At 43.2% G+C, this 22,265-nt stretch overlaps 1 protein-coding gene and 1 long non-coding RNA gene across 2 annotated transcripts in view; one reads left to right on the top strand and one right to left on the bottom strand.

The window, feature by feature from the left end:
• Positions 1-4,281: 4,281 nt before the first annotated feature.
• Positions 4,282-22,265, bottom strand: part of lmx1ba (LIM homeobox transcription factor 1, beta a) — a 35,755-nt gene continuing 17,771 nt past the window's right edge. Inside the window, exons 3-8 of the mRNA XM_028972988.1 lie at positions 8,060-8,292; positions 7,211-7,389; positions 7,039-7,116; positions 6,860-6,926; positions 6,548-6,712; positions 4,282-5,692 (exon numbers count right to left, since the gene is read on the bottom strand). Of these exons, the coding sequence (XP_028828821.1) occupies positions 5,535-5,692; positions 6,548-6,712; positions 6,860-6,926; positions 7,039-7,116; positions 7,211-7,389; positions 8,060-8,292 (880 nt within the window). The 3' untranslated portion in view covers positions 4,282-5,534. The remainder of the gene's footprint in view (positions 5,693-6,547; positions 6,713-6,859; positions 6,927-7,038; positions 7,117-7,210; positions 7,390-8,059; positions 8,293-22,265) is intronic.
• Positions 13,945-17,806, top strand: LOC114786144 (uncharacterized). Its single transcript, XR_003749169.1, has 3 exons — positions 13,945-14,085; positions 17,146-17,243; positions 17,627-17,806. It is a non-coding gene; the product is annotated as an uncharacterized LOC114786144 (long non-coding RNA).

Genomic DNA, 22,265 nt, shown 5'->3' with positions numbered 1-22,265 from the left:
TGACCAATACTCATAAAGAGTCACAGGTTTATCACAATAAGTTGCCTCCTTTGGGAAAGCTGGAGCATTTGGTCCTGTGATTAAAACAGGGTGTGTTTGGTCCACAAACCATGAAAGGGTGTTTGGGGTCAGAGGGGTCAGCATGCTGCATATTAGCGTGTCATTAGCCTCGGGCCTCCCAGCACCTCGCCCATCTCCCAGACTTCAGCGGGCAAGCCCAGAGTAGCACGAAGCCTGTCAGGCAGCCTTCTCACATCTTCCCCATAGACATAAAAAATGTGCAACTGATCCATAAACAGTGTAATGACACAGCAATTAAGTTCTTGGATTTTTTCGCATTTCAAAATATCTTCATTATTGACAGGGTTCTAATATATTATAAAACTAATGTGAAATACATCACTTTTGAAATATCTGATTGATCCAATCAAAGAGAAAAGCATTATGGCCTATTTATAACCAGTACATTTAAATCTACATGATGTTTGGCTGCATGACCAAATAAATTAAACACATACCTGCAATCATCTTTAGCTTCTGCATCAGCATCCACTCAAGAATAAAACCAGCCATCTGACCCAAATAGTGCTCTGTCATTTGACCTTTGGGCTAATTTTGGACAACCACACACAATGCATCTCAAAGTGTTATCTTCAAGGGCTTTCAAGAGCCAAGAGCTTTTCAAGAGCCTTCACAACAGAGATGCATCGTACTAATCTTTCAAGTGTAAAACTAATTTTGTTTTCATATGTTTTGGACATATTAAAACAATGGCAGATGCAAAAGGCTAAGCACAGTAGTTATGGCCACGTTAAAGAGAATGTGTTTGAGAGAACCGCCTGCAGCGAACATTTCTTATCATCATGGTCAACCCAAAAAGTGAGAAAAGGTATGTAAGTCATTTGTCTAAAGCGGTGAAAAGGGTGGGAAAAGCTGAAATGCACATCAGGCATCGTCCGTTCCTGTGCGTACAGAGGACTGAAAGGCCTGCGTGAAGGCATGTCAGCCAGCGAGCCGGTAGCCTGAGGAGGTGATGTCAGTAAAGCTGCCCTGAGGGACGAAGTGTTCTCATGCCACAGAGACGTCTGCGTGATGGACGGCTGCACCTTCTCACACCTGTGATGTGAGATTACTGCTGCGATAAGGAGAAAAAAAATACTGCGTTGCCCTCTACACCCACTGCCCCAAATGATCCGACCACCCCAACATCATCAGCACTCACCCACTTGCTCCATCACGGCGCAGAGTTCGTTCTGCAAAGCTAAGTCAGTGATCGGCACCCTTACAACAGTTACCTGAAGTTGACCACCAGGCTCTTCTTCTACAATCTAGTGGGACTAAAATGCTGTATCTGTCTGTGAAACCAGCACAATGCTATCATTTTCAGTAAAAAAAAAAAAGTGTACTGTAAACACTCTCTGCAGGTGTAGGCGGATTCTGTCCTTTGAGTAACCTGGGAAGTGATGTACAAAACCAGCCATTGTTGAGTACCGAGCCCTGTCGTGCGGAAGAAAACTGACATCTGTCTGGTGCTGTAACTTCCACCCCAGTGAGCGCGAAGGATCAGGCGCCTTCTCCCTCTTTTGTTTGAGATGACGGGAGTGGTGGACGATTGAGCGTTTGCCTATGAGATCGCTGTTTGTCTTAAATGAACCGCGGTAAATTAGGTTATTCCACTCATGTTCACAATCGCTGATATAGGGGCGAGGGAAAGGACTTGTTGTGCAATGTACAAACACTGCATCTTAGCATCGGTTACATGAATCAACTATAGACTGCCTGCACTGTTATAGACTGCATGTCTGGTATTCATCAAACCGGACTTGCTTGGTTTGCTCAGTATTAGCCATGCGCCACTCGTATTCCTTCAGTTTTCTGGGACCTGGGAAATGGTGCAGCATCTAATTAATTGTTAGGAGAAATTCAGCTTCTTGAAATACTGCCAATCTTTGCAAGTACCCTTCCTCCTTAGTAGTGGTGTAGCAGTGTAGTAGTATGTATGTATTGAGAAGAATTGAATTTTAGTTGCAATTTAGTGGCAATTTATTTAAATTTAATTAGGAAAAATATATTTTAGGTTTTATAATCTTTTTATTTCATTTTAATTTCAATTTATTATAGAACACGGTGTTGTGCATGAATGCAGGGAAACGCTTCACCATTCCCCAGATCCATTTTTTGGGCATGCACATACTCGAGAAATATTTGAAAAAGACTTCCATCGAAGCAGAATGCCGGTACAGATCGTGCACCGACAGTCAACATGACTGGTGCTAGTGGTACAGCATCAACTGAGAATTTGAATAAGTTTTTGAACAAATGAGTCCAGATACACTCTAAAAGAATAGTACAGTTAAAATGGACTTCAACTAGATTGTGAAAATTATCTATGAACAATGAACAAACCCATGGGAGGTGGTGCTAAATATTGTTCTGCAGCAACCAGCAGGGGTTTCTGGTTTCCTACATTTTTAGAGACAGTGTGGTGTTTAATTGTTAATTTTTTTTTATTTTAAATCAGTGGTAATTTCTAACACAAAATACACTACATATGTATTTCATTAGATGCTCTTTAGAATAGAATAAAATAAAATGTAGGATTAAAACTTTAGAATAAAATACTCTAATATAATGTTCAACATTTAGCTTTTAACAGGACCAATAACACATGGGCAATTGCCAAAATAAAAAAAAGGGCGTTCACAGATTTCCATGTCAAACATTTCACCTCATGACATATATCATCATTCATAACATTAAAATGTTTTCAGCATGTACAAGTGTGGTAGTTTTACAACTCTCCTAGTCAATCAGGAAAGTATTTACCTATGACCTAAATTATTAAACCAATCAAAATAAGAAAGAAATTGCAATTTGCTTGCTGTGTTTTATTATACATTTACAGTAGCATACTTGGTACATTCGAGTCATCTCCATAAAAAAACAAAATTTCAGAAAGTAGTATGACAAAAGTAACTAAATTTAAAGTAAAAGGCAAGGCATGTGTATTGGTGCTATTGTAAGTGCTGTGGGAGTGCCTGTGCCACTGTCACAACGCCTTGGGGTGTTACTGTGGCCACAAGAGCCACAAGTGAGAGACAAACTGGAGGAGCTGTTGCATGTTCCGCGGGGCCATGCCAGGGGTGGGAGAGTGGGAGCACTGCCAGTGTGATGAAGGAGTGCTAACCGACACCTTGAAGTGTATTTGCCCTGCGGCTGGGCTGACACGAACACCAGCTAATTCCCAGATCTAAACGTCAGCCTCATTATTCTTGTCCTCCAAAACACTCCCTACGTCTTAGCTGACTCTCTGTGATATCTTTCTGCCACTTGCATGTTGCAGTTCTTCCCAAGTCTGGTGTATAGAAAGTTATGATCATTTGTTTCCCTGGTCTGTTCTGAACTGTAGCAGTCAGAAAGGCTGGAGGTCAATTAATCAGAAGGTTCTTCGCATCTTTGATAACCACTCCATATTTGGACAGCAGAGAATGACAGCTTCAATGTGATCTGAAAGGACTTGTCTGCAGCTTCAGGTTAGTGCACGTAGGTGAGACCACAACCAGCAACTATTTATAAACCTACAAGTCCTTTCTCAGGAGCAAAGATGGTGTATAGCATTTTATCGTCCTGCCATGGTGGACGGTTGAATTAGTAAAGTGGTTATAAATCCAAAAATCTGCAAAAGCATTCCTCACCCTTTGATCTGGAATCATGTGGGTGAGTGTCTTTTATTTAGTCATTGCATATAACAACTGGCAAACAAACCAAGAAGAACATTTTATAATAAAAGATGAGATTCTAAAGCAGGCACAACCTACTGACAGTTTAACAACTGACACTTTCTCAGATCAAATGTAGATGCCACATCCTTGACACTTGAAGGCACACATGGGGACTAGGGGGTCAGAGGTCACACTGACTGTTTATTAAACTCACTGATGACGGTCTCTTGAGAACTGTGAAGCAGACAAGGACTTGCAAACTCAGCAGACGTAGAGGACAGACATGGGGTTTCAGAGTTTTAAGACAGCATTTTGAGGGATGTGTTGAAGGTATGTTCAAAAATATAGGGTGAGTGAGAGTTGTCAGTCACCAGGCTCTTCTTATTTTAATTTTGTTAAAAAAAAAATAATAATTCAAGTTTGTCTTCTGAAATAGTTAGTGAGTTTTTAGCTATTTATTTTAGTAGATTTCAAAATTTAGCACCATGATAATTTCTTATAACACCATGATAATCTATTTTACAGATTATTGTGGACATTTCAAAACATTTAAAAACAGCATCAATTCAGCATATATGTTTTTTCACATGTAAGTCATTTGAACAAATGTAATTAGTTCATTAATTATAGGGGTTAATTTTTTTTTTTACTGAGTTTGCATTTTTTTACCAAGCTGAATGATTTTTAATTAAATCAATGTTTCCTCAATGTAGCTACCAGTACTGCCTATATTACTAGATATTTTGATGTGGCATAACAAAAGCTGAAATAAACTCTGTCTAAAAAGTGTTTTAATAAGCTGTACAACCACAAACAATTTAATCACATTTCACCAATAACAACAGAAGAAAATGAATTGATGTTTGTTGACATTTTTATTCATCATACCAACCAACTTTGGTAATTTAGCAAATCTGAGCAAAGTCTGAGTGCGCTTGTGACTAATAAATAGCACAGCGGAGACACAACTTATGTGAAACATCAACAAAAATACTACTTTCAGTTTTATAATTCAAAGACATATGTTATTATAACGTTTACCGTACCTACTACTTACATTGTTGTTTTTTTTGTTTTTTTTTTTTAAATAATGCTTCTTATTATCACAAGGCGCATGTTGCTCAATAAATAGATAACTGTCCACTTCAACATGCACAGCTGGATGGACTCTGATTTAGTTGTACACTACATATATACAGCTGGAAGGGGGGAAAAACACTGCCCAGTCTTCACAACAATCCCCTTTTTACGTTTGATTTAATTTCGTTTGAATGGGAATAAAACAGGCCATTACACTCACACACACACACACTATGATGTCCAAAGCAGCATGTATGCACTGCAACATCACATCCAAACATTTCTTTGCAGCAGGTTAAATGTTACAAAAAATATATATATATAAATAACACTGGTCAGCATCAGCAACGTGTTCATCTACCAATCCACACTTTCAGAATTGCATTTGTTGACCAGACGTGCAATTCCTTTTTTTATGAACTAAAAGGGCATAGACATAAATTGTTCCCTTTCCATACTCACAGCTAACAGACATCATGCCAAGTGTGGCTTTGAACCCTGTTAGAGGCAGGACCCCAGCGATTCGCACCAAGGGAAGTAACAGGTCCTGTTTCATCTTCAGTTTCGCCCTTTCCCTTCCCGCTTGGTGGGGAGCCAGCGTAGGTCATTTACTGCTTTGGGCTCTGAATTTATTGGTCAGTTTCATGAGGTTTTTGTTTATGGCTGTTTGGTAGTGCGCGAGGAGGGGGGGGGGGGGGGGGGGGTTTCCCCTGCTCGTCTTCGCTTTGTGTTTCAGGACGCAAAGTAGGAGCTCTGCATGGAGTAGAGACGGTCAATGGGGTTTCCCACTCGAGTCTGCAGGGATCCCATGTCTGACGCCGCCATGAAGCAGTCGCTGAGGCTGGTGAGGGATGTGTCACTGTCAATGTCGTGAAAAATCGAGTCGTTTCCTGTGCAAAGTGGAAAGCCAAGTTCAGGGTGATCTGGGAGCGATTTAACCAACCAAACAAACAAACAAACCAAAGCATTAAAGTTTACATGCAATACATTCCTCTACAGAGAACAGACAGATCCGTCAAGCCACAGTCATCTCTGCACACTGGGACAAAAACAGGGGCAAGAAGGTTTCACCTGGAAACCACCTACCGTTATCACGCAAATCAATATTTCGATGCTTCAGCAATGCAATAAGATGCCACAGTGATACAGAACAATGAGCGTAGACGTGGCACGGTGCCCTTTGCGCATGTGTGTGTGTGTGTGTGTGTGTGTCTGTGTGTATTTATTGGGTGGCGGTTGCAGGGAGAGCCGTAATCCTTCTGGACCAGTGGAGTATTTAATTGCCAGGTTGACGGGAGCTCTCTCTGGGGTGTCATGTTTGCTTTATTAGGTTCTGCTGATCTAAATGACACTGTTACATCAGGGGGGAGACAGCTTGATGGCACCTACATTTTTAATAAGCTGAGGGCTTTATTGGTTTTACTGCTGCATAGCCAAAGGTGGCAGAGGGGACAGTGGGCTTGCTCAACAGTCACACACCGGAGCAGAATCATTCATGGATCACATAATGAACGGTTTCTGGCAAAAACAAACCCCAGGCACAAAAAGATATAATGTTGTGTGTGTGTGTGTGTGTGTGTGTGTGTGTGTGTGTGTGTGTGTGTGTGTGTGTGTGTGTGTGTGTGTGTGTCGGCGTGTGTTTCAATTGAAGGTAATTTTCAGGCAGCTAATGGCTGCTTCAAGGCCATATGGAAACAACTAAATGTCTTTATATGTGTGCTTATGTGTGTATTCTCAGCACTCACCATATGGATTCATGTGATCTCCAGGCATTTGAGGGGGGGTGAGGCCTTGTTGGAAGGGGTCTGCGCTGTAGCCATTGGGTTCCATGCCAACAAGCTGCTGTTGTTGGGGGGGAGCTATCGGTGTGTAGGAACTCATCAAGCCGTCCATACGACCAGAGATCACCTCTGCAACAGAAAATGAGAGAAGACAAATCCTAATTCCAACTAACATAGTTAAAAAAAATAAACATTTAGGCACAAAAACAGCCTGCAGACCTCATTAGCATATATTAAAAAGAACGCCCTGGAGACTATCCCTGATGCCAGTGTTACCTTGGCCCAGCCTCTGGGAATTCTGCTGCTCTTGCTGCTGTTGCTGTCTCCGTGCTAACTTCTTCATCTGGAGTGGAAATTAATCACAGAGTTATCACAAGCAAAGGTGGCTCTCTGCAAATCAGGCATCCATGATTGTTAAAGTTCTGGACATGCTGAACAGACGTGGGCGTGCCTACCTTAGCTCTTTGGTTCTGGAACCACACCTGCACCACCCGGACGCTCAAACCTGTCTCAGCAGCCAGAGTCTCTCTGACCTGCAAAAAAAAAAAACTTTTAAGTCTAAACACAAAATGTGAAAATGTGTGTGTGTGTGTCAAATTTTTTCCTGTAACAATTCCAAGTTCTTACCTTTCGGCATGGTTTGGAGGAAACCTCAAACGAGGCTTTGAAGGCACGTCTCTGTTGTGTGGTGAGGATGGTCCGTGGTCTTTTGGGTCTCCGTGGATCTTTGCCGTCATCGCTGCCTTTGCCCTGGCTCCCAGTCCCTTTCTCTGGTTTTACATCTAAGTCCTCATCTTCACTTTTTTCTGTACAATCACACACACAAACACACAATATTTACCTTCCCAAAATCTCATCTCATTTTACAAATGGTATATGGCCACTTGTGCCACATAATTTATTATACACGCTTAAATACTACCTATCTAGAAAAACAGACTTTGGTGCGCTCACAGCGCTGTACATGAATGAAGGTTGCCATGTGCAAAATGCTTTGAAGGCAAGTGCATTAATCCCAGATTTTTTTATGACTTCTACCTCTGATGTAATCAGAAACAGTTAACCATTATGGTTTGGAGACAGGCCATATTATTTGTACGGTCCACCGAGGTACCAAAACTCTGCATTCCATGGCTGCATCTAGACCACCAATCACATCAATACCTCTTCATAATATCTTCCAGAGCCCTGAACTCCTTGATCAAATGCAAAAACGTGTGATTGTTAAGATTTGGGCTCTCATATGGAGCTCAAAGACCCCAACTGGAGGTTTCCTAATGGGCACGAATGCAGGGAGAAACGGAAAAGGATCATGATCATGAATTTTATAGATTACCACCTCTTCTGAGCAGAATATGTCATATAAATGTGATGAGATGTGTCAACCATGTTTCAGATCGAAAGCATGAGAGCAATTTTACATGGTCTCCTCCTGTGTGTCACCAGCCATCGGCGATGACCTTCGGGGAAGTGTACCTGAGTCTGAGTTCTCGGATCCCACAGAGTTCAGGAGGTCCTTCTCCCTCTCATAGTCACTTTTGCAGAGCAGCTGTCCGTCCTTCAGCACGAACTCATCTCCCTTGCAGAGCTGACGCTCGCACACACAGCAGCAGAAGCAGCCCAGGTGGTAGACACTCTCCAGGGCCCGCATGACGAACTCCGTGGGGGCTATCTTCTCCAAGCATCCACTGCACTTGGTAGCGAACAGCCTAGATGGAAAGGGAACAATGGTGATCAACAATTCATGTCATCCAACTTCATAGACGATATCTGCAGCAGTGGCGGCACCCCTGTAATATGTTCTAATAGTTCCAACAGTGGAGTAGCAAGGCGAGAAATTTAAATGTAGCCTCGGTCTGTAATCATATGCGGTTTGAGGAACACTGGAGAATTCGATTCTTATTATCGTCTGCTTCCAAAGCTACTGTTATGGTGTAGCTGTAGCGCCTCTTCAACTGATGAGCGTAATTCATGAATATTGAACCCCTAATAGGCCAGAGCTGCCACTTGGAGACTCCCCCCCTTCCCCCTGCGTGTATTACATGCACTTTGAGGTGTGCCTTGTGGCAGCTCGTTGTTATGGTAATGACTTTTGCAAAGGCTTTTTTAATAAACTCAGCATCTGTAATATGGCTGCCTGTATCATAGCACCTCCGGGCCTGCAAAAAAAACTCAAGGGGGCTCGGCTCACATGGCAACTCAAATGTGAGGAGCAAAAGACAACAATGGAGGAAAGACACATTCAGCTAGCAGTAGGCAAAGTGGAGACGAAGTAAAAAAAAAACAGAAAACAATGCAGGCATTTTGCAGCGATTGGATTATACAGCCGTGGCCAAAAGTTTTGAGAATGACACAAATACTGGTTTTCACAAAGTTTGCCGTTTTAGATCTTTTTGTCGGTTGTTTCTGTGGTGTACTGAAGTATAATTAGAAGCATTTTATATGTTTCAAAGATTTTATTGACAATCATTTATGCAAAGAGTTAATATTTGCAGTTTTTTAAGACCTCTGCAATTCACCCTGACATGCTGTCAATCCACTTCTGGGCCAAATCCTGACTGATAGCAACCCATTCCTTCATAATCAGTGCTTGGAATTTGTGAGTTTTTGTTTCTCCACCCACAAGTTCCCAATTGGATTTCCTGGCCACGGACCCAAAATTTTGATATTTTGTTCCCCGAGCCACTTAGTTATCACTTTGGCCTTATGGCACGGTGCTCCATCAGGCTGGAAAAGGTCTTGTTCTTCACCAAACTGCTCTTGGTTGGGAGAAGTTGCTGCCGGAGGATGTTTTGGTACCATTCACTCTCCTTTTAAAGCATCCGGTCTGCTATCAGCAAGACAGAATTATCTCCAGCCTTGTGCTTGTCGACACTCTCAACTGTGTTAAAGAGAGCATCACTGAAATGATCTCAGAAGGTCCTTTTGTGGCAGGGCTGAAATGCAGTGGAAATGTTCATGGCAAAGAGGGACTTTGCAATTCATCTGATCACTCTTCATAACATTCGGAAACAAAAACAAAACGAAAGCGGCAAACTTTGTGAAATCCAGTATTTGGGTCATTCTCCAAACCTTTGGCCACGACTGTATTTGTGACTAGATTAGACAGGATTAGATTGTATTAGACAGAAGGAGTTAAACAGTCTTTCTTAACACCACTCATGTGCACCAGCGTGTGATGCCACCTTTCTTCTCTTCCAAACAAGTAAAATTCCAATCCAGATGAAATCTGTCACATATTTGTATCTACTGTTTCTCTCTTTTTTTCCCCTTTCTTTGGACAAACTCGGCTAATCTTGTGAGACATCACGCCTCTACTTCCTCTCTCTGTCACCTTGCATTATTCCAAGGCCTGTAATTCCTGTTGGTCCCTTAAGGGATCTTCCTGTCTTCCATTGTCCATCGGCCTAATCCTGGCTTTTTCTCCATGGCCGGGCCCCTGCAGACTGTTCGCCATGGGAGCTGCACAGCGTCCATGTGTGAAGCCCCTGCCATGGCAACTGCCTACCCCTCCCTAACCTGATCTTTCCTTCTCCAGGGTCTCATCTCTGACAACTTTGCTGAGAATCATTTAAAACCCTTAAAAGAGGACCAGGGTTTGATTCTAGGTGGACCTTGTTCAGACTCAGGGTTCCATGACAGCGGCTGGAACGTTTTTGTCTGATTTGCATGGTAGTGTGGGTTGAGGGTTAATTCCCTCTTGTGTTCTGGCATGATGGAATCAATGAAGAACCAAAAAGCCATGGCATACTGAGCATGATGAAATGGTTTCTTGTTGATTTCCTTATTTGTCACTCCTGGAATCTTGTTAAAATTCTGATAAACCAACCAAACATTTGAGCAAAATTGTATTTCACAATTATCAAACCAACACGAATTTAAACACCCACACCCAAAGACTCCTCGTCTTGTGAGAACCTCACTGTGCCATTTGTGTGCTTTGTCTGTTTGTTTGCTCCCAAGTATTTATCCCTTGTTTGGAACCACCAAGGTTGTCTAATGGGGCAGCATCAATATTGACTCAGTATCTCTGTAACCCGGCAGCACCTTCTCCTTACTGGACCTCATTTAATACGAAAAAGGGGCCATAATCCCTAAAGATGTCCTTAAGAGACTCCCCACTGAGATTGTTGATTTCTTTGTAGCTTTTCTTCTCTCTCACTCCCTCCCCCTGTTCTTAATTAGAATTTTTGTATTTTTTTGTACTTATATTTTTTTACCAGTAAAATTTGTCTACATTAGGTTTACTACAATTTTTTTCATTTGTTTGTTATTTAATTGTTATTTACATCATGTCTTAACTCTATGCCTCACTTAAATGCCCCTTAAATTACGTGACAATGACAATAAAGACTTATCTAATTTGTTGTAGAACTTTTTTTGGGAGAAAGATCCTAAAGTTCTACATGTTGTTCCAACAAAACATCAATGGATGTCCAAAAAGACACACAGGAGGAGACCATGTAAAACTGCTTTCATGCTTTCAATCTGAAATGTCCAAGTTATTTTACTAATGGATGCTATTAATGGGGTGTAATGAACAGAGGTAAATAATTAAACAGATCTAATGTAAGACTGAAATCATGCAATTGTGACTGAAGCCTCCTGCTTCACTTGAGCATTATTACAAGCAAGAAAAATGCTAACCTTACACATTTGATAAACAGATGTGCTTGGGCAGATGGAGCAAGTGATTTGCTAGTAATTATATTGCACCTCTTTTTTTCCACACTTTTGGATCGTTCTTTGATGCTGTTGTGGACTGCCAGACCTGCTGTAGCACCAATCAATGGGGAGATTTTTCCAACCGCTCCCTCCACATCCACGTAAACGAGGGAGCATGTGCACTACAAAGGGGCCAGGGATGTCATTAAATGCCGCCGCTTCAAAACGGCTGCACTGCTGAGAGCGGTGATGCTGGACTGAGATTGTACGTATGGAAAATTCTCTGTGGTTCATATGGATGGGTTTGACACCCTCAAAGGCTCACAGATATACATACACACACATATTGCACACATTTCCACTGACACGTCAAACTGAAATCTGGTTTATCAAAGGGACGTGTACATAAGCCACATCCATCCTCTCCCAACGGCAAGTTTAATCGCTCCAGATTCAATGGCAGAAAGAACATTATAGATTGATAATACGTATGTTAGGGTTGGAGCAAAATCGCAGTATGGAGTGTTTATTTCACATGAGTACTGTATACTATATACTGTATCAAACTTACATTAGACAGGTCTTTTGTACCTGTTCTTGACAAAATTGTGGCAACACACATTAGTGCTATGGTGATATATATTTATTTGTGGATATAATTCACATTTAACTGTTCATTTTATCATAATGATTTATTGAAGGTTTATCAAATGTAATAAATCAATGTCCGTATACAGAAAAACACTTTTGCCAGGTCAAAATTACCAAAAATAAAAATCTGCCTATACAAACACAAATAAAAGAAAAAAAGAAGAATTTCCCTTCATCGGAGAATACAAATACAAGCACAAGTAATGGAATCTCGTTTTTCCAACATGGGAAGCCGTTTTAGCTTTAGGCCAGACTTGGCTATGAGAGCAGCACACTTGCTTCCCATACTGGTAAAGATGCAACGTACACTTTCGGTGGGGAAACAAGACGAAATGAAGCGAGTGTTAGAGCTAGTCCCTGGAGGAAAGAGATTAAATCACACCCATAGCATATTAGCATGCTAATGGGGCCCTTTTAAAGGCCGGCTTGTTGTTTTCTGATTAGGACCCAGCAGGTAAACACAAAGCTGGCTGAGGGAGGTACGGCTAAAAGCATGTGTCCTCTTTGTCATCTCCGTTGCCGCTGGTCGCGACTCCCAAAAAAAAAGCACACACACACACACACACACACACACACACACACACACACACACACACACACACACAGAAGCAGGATGAGACGAAGATGCGGAATAAAAGAGAGAAATGATGTGGATGTGGAGCAGGTACACAGGCGCCGTGTTTGAACAGCTGCTTTTCCTGAGCACGGCTTCTCCATTCAGGCTGCAGTTTGCTCAGGGCCGCGCTGACTGATAATGGAGCCGGGGGGAGAGACACAGCTGTAGACCCACTCAGACGCTACTTAGTCCGAGCTTAAAATCCACTCTGGGTAGATTTTTATTTTACTTTTATATGCTGGGTATGTAGTATTTCATTTTAATTGGTGGTCACTGTGATAAGTATTAATCCTTGTCTGGCTTATGGTGAAATGTGAAACTGGAATGCGAAACTTTGCTGGTTCAGTTTGGTGTACGGTGAGATTTTTTTTTTTATTAGGAATTAAAGCGCTCTGCTTTGTATCAACTTGCCCATATGCCTCCTCCCCCGGTTTCAGTTTCACCCCCCAAAAAAAAAAAAAAAAAAAAAAAAACACGCATGTCTCGTTTCTCAGATCTGCCTCCACCCTACGTACAGCGGCATCTTTCAGGCGCACGTTAAACTGCACTCTCTTGCTGGCAGCCATGTTCGCTCCCAGGGCTTGTTCGCCCGAGAAGCAGGTCTGCTCTGTAATAACGTTCTCCCCACCACTGGCCCTTCCAAGCTCATTTCGCTGAAGTCTAGCAGACTCCGCTGTTTCGGCGGGACGCAGCAGGGGACTCTTAGCTCATTGCTGAATGGGTAAATACAGAAGATGATGAGGGGCTGTGAGGGCGAGGGCGTAATGCCGGCGGTAACGGGTAAAATGCTACAGGCTAAAATTCACCTCCCTCGGAAGGTATGAGCTAGTGACTTTTTTTTTTAACTCACTCAGAGCTGCCATTTGAGAAGGACGGGAGAGCCATCTGACTGGGCGAACTTGCATGAAGCAGGCTACTAGCACAGTGGCAAGCTGGTCAGTATAATACATCCTGCAAGTCACAGCTCTGATGTGGTAAATCCACTCATTGTGGAAGGCTGGAAGATCACAAAGGGCAAAAATGTGCATATGGCAAGAAAAAGGCCGACGCAGGGGGAGAGTTAATGAAGCGCATGAGAGGAGAGAAGGGCTCTTGTATTAAACCGATGTTTACAATACACACACTGATCTAAACCCAGTTCCAAATACTAAACACTAAACCAACCCCAAGCAAAGGGCAAAGGGGTTGAGAGCCAAAGCAGCTGAGAGCAAGGCGCTCTGGGACAGGTTTATAATTACCTCTGACCTCTCCGCCACCGAGGACCTGCCCCAGAGAACCAAAACAAACAGCAATACGCAATACGGGCTGTTTTGAAGTGGGGGTCCTTGAGTTTATGAAAGGGTGGGTTGGGAGGGTTAGGGGAAGGAGTACGTGTGCGTGTGGGTGGGCGCTAGGACAGCACTCAATGCTACCCCTTTGCCTTTTTAATCTGGGCGCAACTTGTGAACCAGCTGTGGACGCTTACTTTCCGCCTGCGACCCCGCCGACCCCCTGCCCCGGACCCCTTAACGCCCGGCTCAGCCCACATCTGAGAGCGCGGGTGGATTAGCAGGCTAGAAACCACCTATGAGTGCGTATTTGTGTGTGTATTACCGCTGCAATGTTTGTCCTCCCGCCTTCAGAGCCCTTGGGAGCGAGGGGGAACGTTTGCCGAAGTTTTAATTAGTAGAAGTAATCCCCAGATTATTGCAAGGGGTCCTTAGGATGTGGGAAGGGGAGTAGAGGGGGATTGTCTCTGGAGGGCCACTCTTAGTGAAAGCTGCTAAAGTTGACGGGAAGGAGCTCACCGGATTGCTGCTTCACGCATGGAGGTTTGATAGTACTGGATGCTACTTTATTCTCAACACTTGAAACACCTAATACATATATATAATCCAAACTGTATGTAAATCTAGGTCACATATTTTCCATTATTGTCTCAATCTTGAATGTAGTATTAAGTTCCACATTGCGAAACAGCATACTCGTTTAATTGTATTTTAAACTAAACTTGTATTAATCTGCTTCATAGTCATTTTAACCAGGCCTGATTGTGCCACATCCACGTCCAGACATTAAGTGCAAATATAAGAGGACTGCACTTTGCATGACAGCACATACACAAACTCAACCCCACAGGGGCACATTTAAACAAAGGGATCCAGTGAGGGAGATTGCATTGTGAGAAAAGCCTGTTGCCATGGCAGCATTGGCAGGTTGCATGATATTGGAGCTTGGCTCCGACGCGGGACCTGGGGTGAGCAGAGAGAATCTCATATACCGAGCCGAGACATTCCTGTCCTTGGGACGTGCTCAAAACCGGCTCGCCGGAGCACCCGAAGGGGGAGAAAGATATACGCTTCCACGTCTTGGACGCTCCTGTTTCTGCCACAGAATTTCATGAGCTCTGCAGATCTATGAAAATTGATAACAGAGATGCTGACGACATCTGATAAGATCACAAAGATCTGATAAGATCACATATTTTAAGTGCAGGGTTTGTGTTGAGATAGGAAGGAACAGTACTTTTTTTGGTATGTAACCAGTATGTGAAAGAAGCTAAAGGAATAGAATAAAGCAAGCAGAGATGATCTGAGGAGGTGCCGATGAAAAAGTCAAGGAGCGGTACGGCTGGAGCAGCAGGTGCTGTGCCAAATAAGGAGGCCTTTCAGTGTGACAGAGTTGAACTTGCCGAGTAAATACAGCCCGGGGTGAGATCGGCTTAGCGAGAGTATGTGGATATTACCATAGAAACCAGGCAAAAGACCCAGGCCCAAGAAAGAGACACGAACAAAGCTGATGTGTGTGTTGTGTGTGGACAGGGGGACACACAGTAAAAAAAGCGGGCTTAGCATACAGTACAGAACTGTACTTTGTGGTCCCTGCAGCCTTGCAGTGACAGCGGCATTCCAGCTTCCTTAAGCTTTAAGTCACTGAAGTGTCTTGGCTTATGGAAGTGGTCCAACAGACTACAGAGGATTGGGCTCAACCTCAGACAAAAAAAAGTTAGAAATTTTTTTATTTTCAATAGCTATTTTTAGAAAGAATGTACATCCAAATTCTCCCAAGCATGCATTTATATTTATGGCATTTATTAGAGGCCCTTATCCAGAGCGACTAGTAGTTACAAGGACAGTCCCCCTAGAGACAGTGTCTTGCTCAGGGACACAATGGCAGTAAGTAGGGTTTCGATCTCTGACTTTATGGTCTTCTGGTTCATAGGTGAGTATCTAAACCACAATGCTGTGAAGTGAAGTGATTGTCACATGTGATACACAGCAGCACAGCACACGCTGCACACAGTGAAATTTGTCCTCTGCATTTAACCCATCACCCTAAAAACACACTTTGCTCAACAACAATAGTGGCTAAACAGACTGTAAAATATTGAAAAGCAGCATTTGTAATGTTTTCTTGTGATGACATTTTGAAAAAGCAGACTATGTTTTTGGGACGGGTGTAATGTGCTACACTAGGTCTATATTGTGGTACTAGGCCCAGTTCTGACAATGTAGGGCTGGAGTGAGTGTGATTTACAACACGCCCGTGTACCGTGAAACAACACACTCCATGCCCAGATGCTGGGTACTGGAGACTTTATGGGTTCAGGACTCAGCCATTGCCTCATTAACAGCAGTTCAAATAAAGATTTTTAATGGTGTGGTCACCAGTCTGCTTCCCTCTGAGGGTTTTCAGTGTGATCCTCTCCACTCCTGTGTGCTGCGTGAATGTTCAGTCTGACTATAGTGACCAAGAAGAAAAACGTAACAAAAGTTTTCTCAGGGGAAGAAAAATATGGTTACCATGACAGCCTACACAATGGGGAAAATAATATACAGAAAAAGGCACTGACTGCGTAAGAGAAAGAAAACCAATGTTTGGAAGAAGAAGAAATAAAAAAAAGGGAGCAAAGGAATGTCTAGACCTTACACTACAAAAGAAGCACCCGAAGAAAACAAGCCGCAGAAAAGAACAATTAAAGATTTGTTTGAAATGGTCCTTGCCTGCTGAAACATGCAACATGCGATGGCAGCGTTGTGTTTGTCTCACTGTGGGGATTTCTCATCTCTCTCTTATGTTACCTGCTCCAGAAATGCCTTCCAAAAACCTGCACCTCTGTGTGCCTCAGGAGATCTGGCAACCAGGCACACTGTGCTGTTGTCCTCGTTCTGCGCCCACGTTTGTTTTTTGTTTTTTTCTTTTCTCTGCATCAGGCACACACACCCACACACACACACACACACACACACACAGTCCTTTGATGCTTTGACTTCTCAGGATGGTGAGAGTGTCAAGAACAGGTTGAGCCCGAATTCCTTCTGTCTGCCTCTGTAGCAGCACTTGGCGAAGGGCCTACATTCGTTCTAGAGCCACATGTGTCATGCACACACACACATACACACACACACACACACACATACACAAACTCCCATAAAAAACATGAATAAGAAAATATGAAATATCATACAAAGTCATAGTAAAAAATGTGGCCTCCTGAATGTGTGTGCATGTATGGTCAGTGTAAAAATTGCACAACAATTAAGTCAACACCTGTCTTGCATGCAGCTTGTGTCTTGTGTACATCTCTTTTAATCTCTTTCACTCTTTCTCTATCGCTCTCTCTCTCTCTCTCTCTCTCTCTCTCACACAGACACACAGATTTGAGGGGGACTCGTGCTCAATCAATAGACAAGACTGTCGCCCCTTTTCATTGAAATTGGAAACAAAAGTACGAAGCGTCCGCATCAGGTCTGCTATTCACCGCTCCCTGAAAGGCAGCGCTTTCCCCTCAGTATGTGAGCGTTTGCGGGTGAGTGTGTGTGTGTGTGTGTGTGTGACAGGTCCCTCCTGCAGCGCTCAGACAGCAGCTGTTTATGTAGAGAGGTGGCAGTGCTGCTTTATGCTGTGGAATGACAAATGAGGGGAGTGGAGAGCCACTTTTCAGGGCCGCGGGTGGCAGTGGAAACACACACAGGCAGACCAAGGAGAATACATAAACACACACACGCACATGTGACACTGGTACAAATAACATTATGAAACATTGACATTGATGAAGCTTCATACAGGAAGCTTTGGCCCATGGGAATTCCCTCAATACTCACTCTGCTGACTTCCCTGTCTGTTCCCAGGAGGGACCAGCCCCAGGCCAGGCACTGCCTCCTCGCCTCCTCTCTACCGCCCCGAGGCCCAACCAGCCGCAGCCCCAGGTGCCCGCCATAAGCCGACTGGTGTGACTGGTGTCCTGCGAGGGCTGTCTGGCCTCCTGCGTCCCGTGCCCATCACCCCTCCGCCCTCAGGCCACAGCCTTTCACCTGCGCCCCCTCTGCTGTGTCATTGTGTGAGGCTGAATGGGCTCTGGCTGTGAGGTTAGTGCCTGCTGAAGGGCGGAGCACCCTGGCTGTGGCGCACTGAACCGTCTCCTGTTCCATTAGGCTGCGTTACTTCTGCCTAGTTTGAATGTTAAAAAGATTTTTCACTGTTCGTCTTCCAGCGAACATCAAGCAAAGAGAACAGAAGGCACAACCATCCACCTCTTTAAGATCCAGATATCAGTTTTTATTTCGAAACACCCGGATGACATCAATGCTAAGAGCAGTGAATGTTCCCCACCTGCTACATCTATTATAACCCACGAGAATTCAGTGCACAGTTGCTAATGCTATTAGCCCAGTTTGGACGGGTCTACACCAAATGGCACTGTATCAGCCATGGGGCTAAAGATCCAGATAAATCCCACATGCGATCACTCTGCCCCGCCTCATGCCGCCAGATTTACAGCCCCATTAGCGGCCACCCCTTCGGGCCACTGGCCCCCCTCAGAAAGGCCGGAGTCATCGCACGCTTGTTCCATCTTCATCACCCCGGTTCATTTGGCGATGCGTAAACCGATGGCCGCCTTTTGAGGGCGAGGGACAATGGGGGCGCTCTGGACGTCTGACACCCAGCTGCTGGCTGCGGGGCGATGACAAGCGTGTGTCTAATTCAATCAATGGTCACGGTCCCCATCAGTGCCGAGGAAAAGAAAACAAATTAAACCCTGAAATTTTCATTGCTGTTGGAGGGTTGGGATGTTGCCTCAGGGAGCATGGTGTCCAGGGGACGGCTGGCTACCAGGCTGCACCCAGAATCTCTGGTATTACAAGTGCAACAGAGCTCTATTATTTGAGGCCTTTTAGGTGCATGTGTAGGAAACTAAGGAAAAACTTGCAATAAAGGAACCTATAAATAGCATGTGAGCTGCCCGCTTGTTTACTGTGGCTGCATAAAGGAAGAGAGCTATCATGCAGTCCAGTCATACGTCACCTCAGAAAGACACACAAGCCCAGAAACGTGAGATGAAATACGGCGTGGCCGTCATCACCTGACAGAGGAAAGTGCTTATGTGCTTATGACACTATAATAACAGAGCCTGGCACTCACGGCCCATAAATGAGATAATTAGCTAGTGATTGAGGGAGGAGAAGCACTAATCTCATTTCGGTTAAAAAAAAAAAACCCATGCGTGTTTTCTGACCTCAGTTTTGCTTGTAATCGATGTGATCAAATTGCCTTTTCCCACATCTAATTAAAGCCTCAATTAATGTGGCTGTCAGAGCGTCTCTCCATTTTTGAACAGGCTGCAGGCTTCGAGGAGGAAGGAATAAAGCAATATTTATATATTTTGGGAAAAAAGTACCTATATACTAAACATAATGCTTTCCTCAGCCAGCGGTCATTAAGAATTCTCACAATGACTTTATTTTTTACTGATAAGACAAATGGATTTTGACCCGTGTGAACCGTTTTTGAAGTCGGCCCAATCAACATAATAAACTGGAGTGTGATGTTCACACTCCATCTGCAACCACATCATCAACAGCGGCACAATGCCCCTGACAGAGAGTTTCAGCTAGAAAAAAGTTCTGAAAGTTTTTTTCGTTGTTGTTGATTGTCACATTTTATGACACGAGGCTCATTGTAGCAGGTGCTTATGCTGAGACCTGGGGAGCTGCCATTAAAACCTAATTAGACCTGCTTAATGGGTGAAACGGTAAAGTGCACCCAGGGCACCAGCTTAGATCTGGTTGTGACAGAGGCAGATACAGATGTTATCAGAGAAATACCCTCACCTGCTGCTGAACATTTTATTATTACTAAGGAGAAAAAAAACCCTGTACAAACATGCAATGGTGGCATTAAATGTTCATTTAGTCTCAACCACACTTACTCATGTCTGCATTCAGCACCACCGCTCAGTTCCTGACTCTTCTTCGAACGCGCCCTGACCGAACCACAGCGGCTTAGTAAGTGCAACCGAGTATCCCTGTGATCTGATTGGCCAACCATGCAAAAGATGGGGAGAGAGAGAGAGAAAGAGGAGAAGGAAAAACAACAGCTTGGAACATGCCAGGCTTCACCAAACAAAGCCCTGCAGAAAAAAGCCACTCAGCTCGTAACAGTCGTACGCGCAGCCCAATATTTTCACAAGTCTCCCCACTTTTCTCCGCCTTCGCCGGGTTGTTTAGCTCAGGCCAGGTTGAACGCCTACACTTCTGTCAACAAGCCTGGCCTTGAGCCGGCGGTCTGCACCGGACCACCATTTTTAGCAACATTTCGCCTCACCCACTCCATCATACCGCAATTAGAACCCGGCCTGAAACGCAACACCCAGTATAATGATTTCAAAGGACAGAAAAACACAGCATCATGTTTGGCCTGAAACATACACACACACACACATTCACAGTGTTCTCAGTGTTCTCTTTTTCCATGCACCTCCCTCCCCTTCTCTGTGATTTACAAAAAAAAATTTGGAGAACACCGTCAAATAAAAATTCCACGAAACTATGTGCTGTGTTCAGTGGTTCAAATAGTGTTAAAGTGCAGGTTTTAGGAACATTTTTAAAGCAATTTATTATTCCTAATGACCACAACTATGCTATTTTGGCGTGCAGCACTGGGAGAAAGCACTTAGGGAAATTGCAAGAAAAATACAACCTTAGATGCAGTGAAAATAATGTGCAGCACAGTTGTGAACAGATAAAAAGCGCCCTCGCCACCGCGGGTTCGGTAAAAAGGGTGCGCTCTGCACACATGCTGGAAGGCCTGGCTGCTGATGGGGCTGTGTTGCTGCCTGCACTTGCCAGAGTAGCCATTCCGGGCTGTTCTAAAGTTGCCATGGGGAAACAACCACAGACTGTCTGCTGCCTGTTGGTGCTGCCGCTGGGGTTGTGGTTCACAAATATGAAGTCGTATCAGCAAGTTATGGGGAGAGATTGACATCAAATATGTGCAGAAAAGTCTGTCTGGTGAAAAAATGGCAGATAATTGAATATTTATGGTAACTTTTTTAAGAGTGTAAGAAAGTACAGTGTAGGTATGCACAAATGCTGTATGACACCATATATAGATATGGTGTCATGGGTAGATAAAAAAAATGTAAATACGTTCTCAGACGTACACAGTGTTACTCATTTATGTGAGTCACACATTTATTACCTCTAATATAGCACACCAGTCAGTCGGAGTCAGAAGGAGTCTTGACTCAATAGGAGGAGAGGAGACGTAACAATGCCACGTCTTTGCCTATAAAATGATGTGAAGTGTTCTCAAGCTTAAAAGTACTCCTTGTGCCTGATCTCATGACTCTAGGGTCCGTTCAGCCCACTGTGGTCTGGCTGATGGTCCACAGTTATCTGTCTCAGAGACCGACGCAGACCACAGGGTTCAGACTGCATCTGGAAATGCAAATTAAACTCTTATAGGTCTCTGTGGACAACTGTAGGTCAATATTAGTACATCTTTGTGCTCTTCCCTGAAGGATATAAAGCCTTTAATGAACAAATATTATACTTTCATATTTCTGCGTAATACTTATTTTAACGACACTGCCATTTTAGGCACCTGCCTACTTCAGAGCTACCCAGCAACTTCAAAGACTGAAATAAAATAAAAGTAGAAACTTTTTTTCGGTCAAAACAAGTTCTTGTGAAAGTTATATAAACAACTTGGGTCATTCTATGTCAAAATAAAAAGGTTTGAGCATCTTAACTTAAACAAGGCTATATGCACTTGTTATTAGAGGTAGGTAGTAACGAGTTACATTTACTCTGTTACATGATTACAATGCAGTACTTTTTACTTTTACTTGAGTACATTTGTGAATAAGAACCTTTACTCTTACTTCGCTACACTGGTCAACCCTCGACTCGTTACATGTGCTTTAATTTTGCCAGACAGATGCTGCCGGTAGATCTAACATGTTTCACCTTTCACACATAGCAACAATAATCACATGACACCTTTTTATCAATCAGACGTAGCCATGCAGTCACATGACCACACAAAAACTCGTCACACAGCACGGACACGGAATAGAAACTGGCAGAAGCGACAGTCTCCAGTGCTAAAACCAAAGGTAACAGAATACAGTCTTTCATTAAGGATCTTTTAGATAAGTAGACCTCTATACAATTTCAGGAAAGAATGATCATCATTTAGCTATTTAATTTAATATATCAATGCTAATACATTTAATTTGAATATAGATTGTATGCTCAGATTTAGTCCATTAATTACTTCAAATCGTACTTTAATAAGTTATTAATATTATTATCATAAAGAAAATACCAGAATTAGAACATTTATATTTTTTCTGTCTTTTAAAAATAAATAAAAAATTACAATCAAACAGTTACTCAGTACTTGAGTAGTTTTATACTTTTGTATTCTTTTTTGAGTAATATTTTGGATGACTACTATTTACTTAAGTATTACTATTTTGGAGTT

The sequence above is a fragment of the Denticeps clupeoides genome, chromosome 3, assembly GCF_900700375.1.
Source record: "Denticeps clupeoides chromosome 3, fDenClu1.1, whole genome shotgun sequence".
NCBI lineage: Eukaryota > Metazoa > Chordata > Actinopteri > Clupeiformes > Denticipitidae > Denticeps > Denticeps clupeoides.
This window is presented reverse-complemented; position numbering and strand designations above follow the sequence as displayed.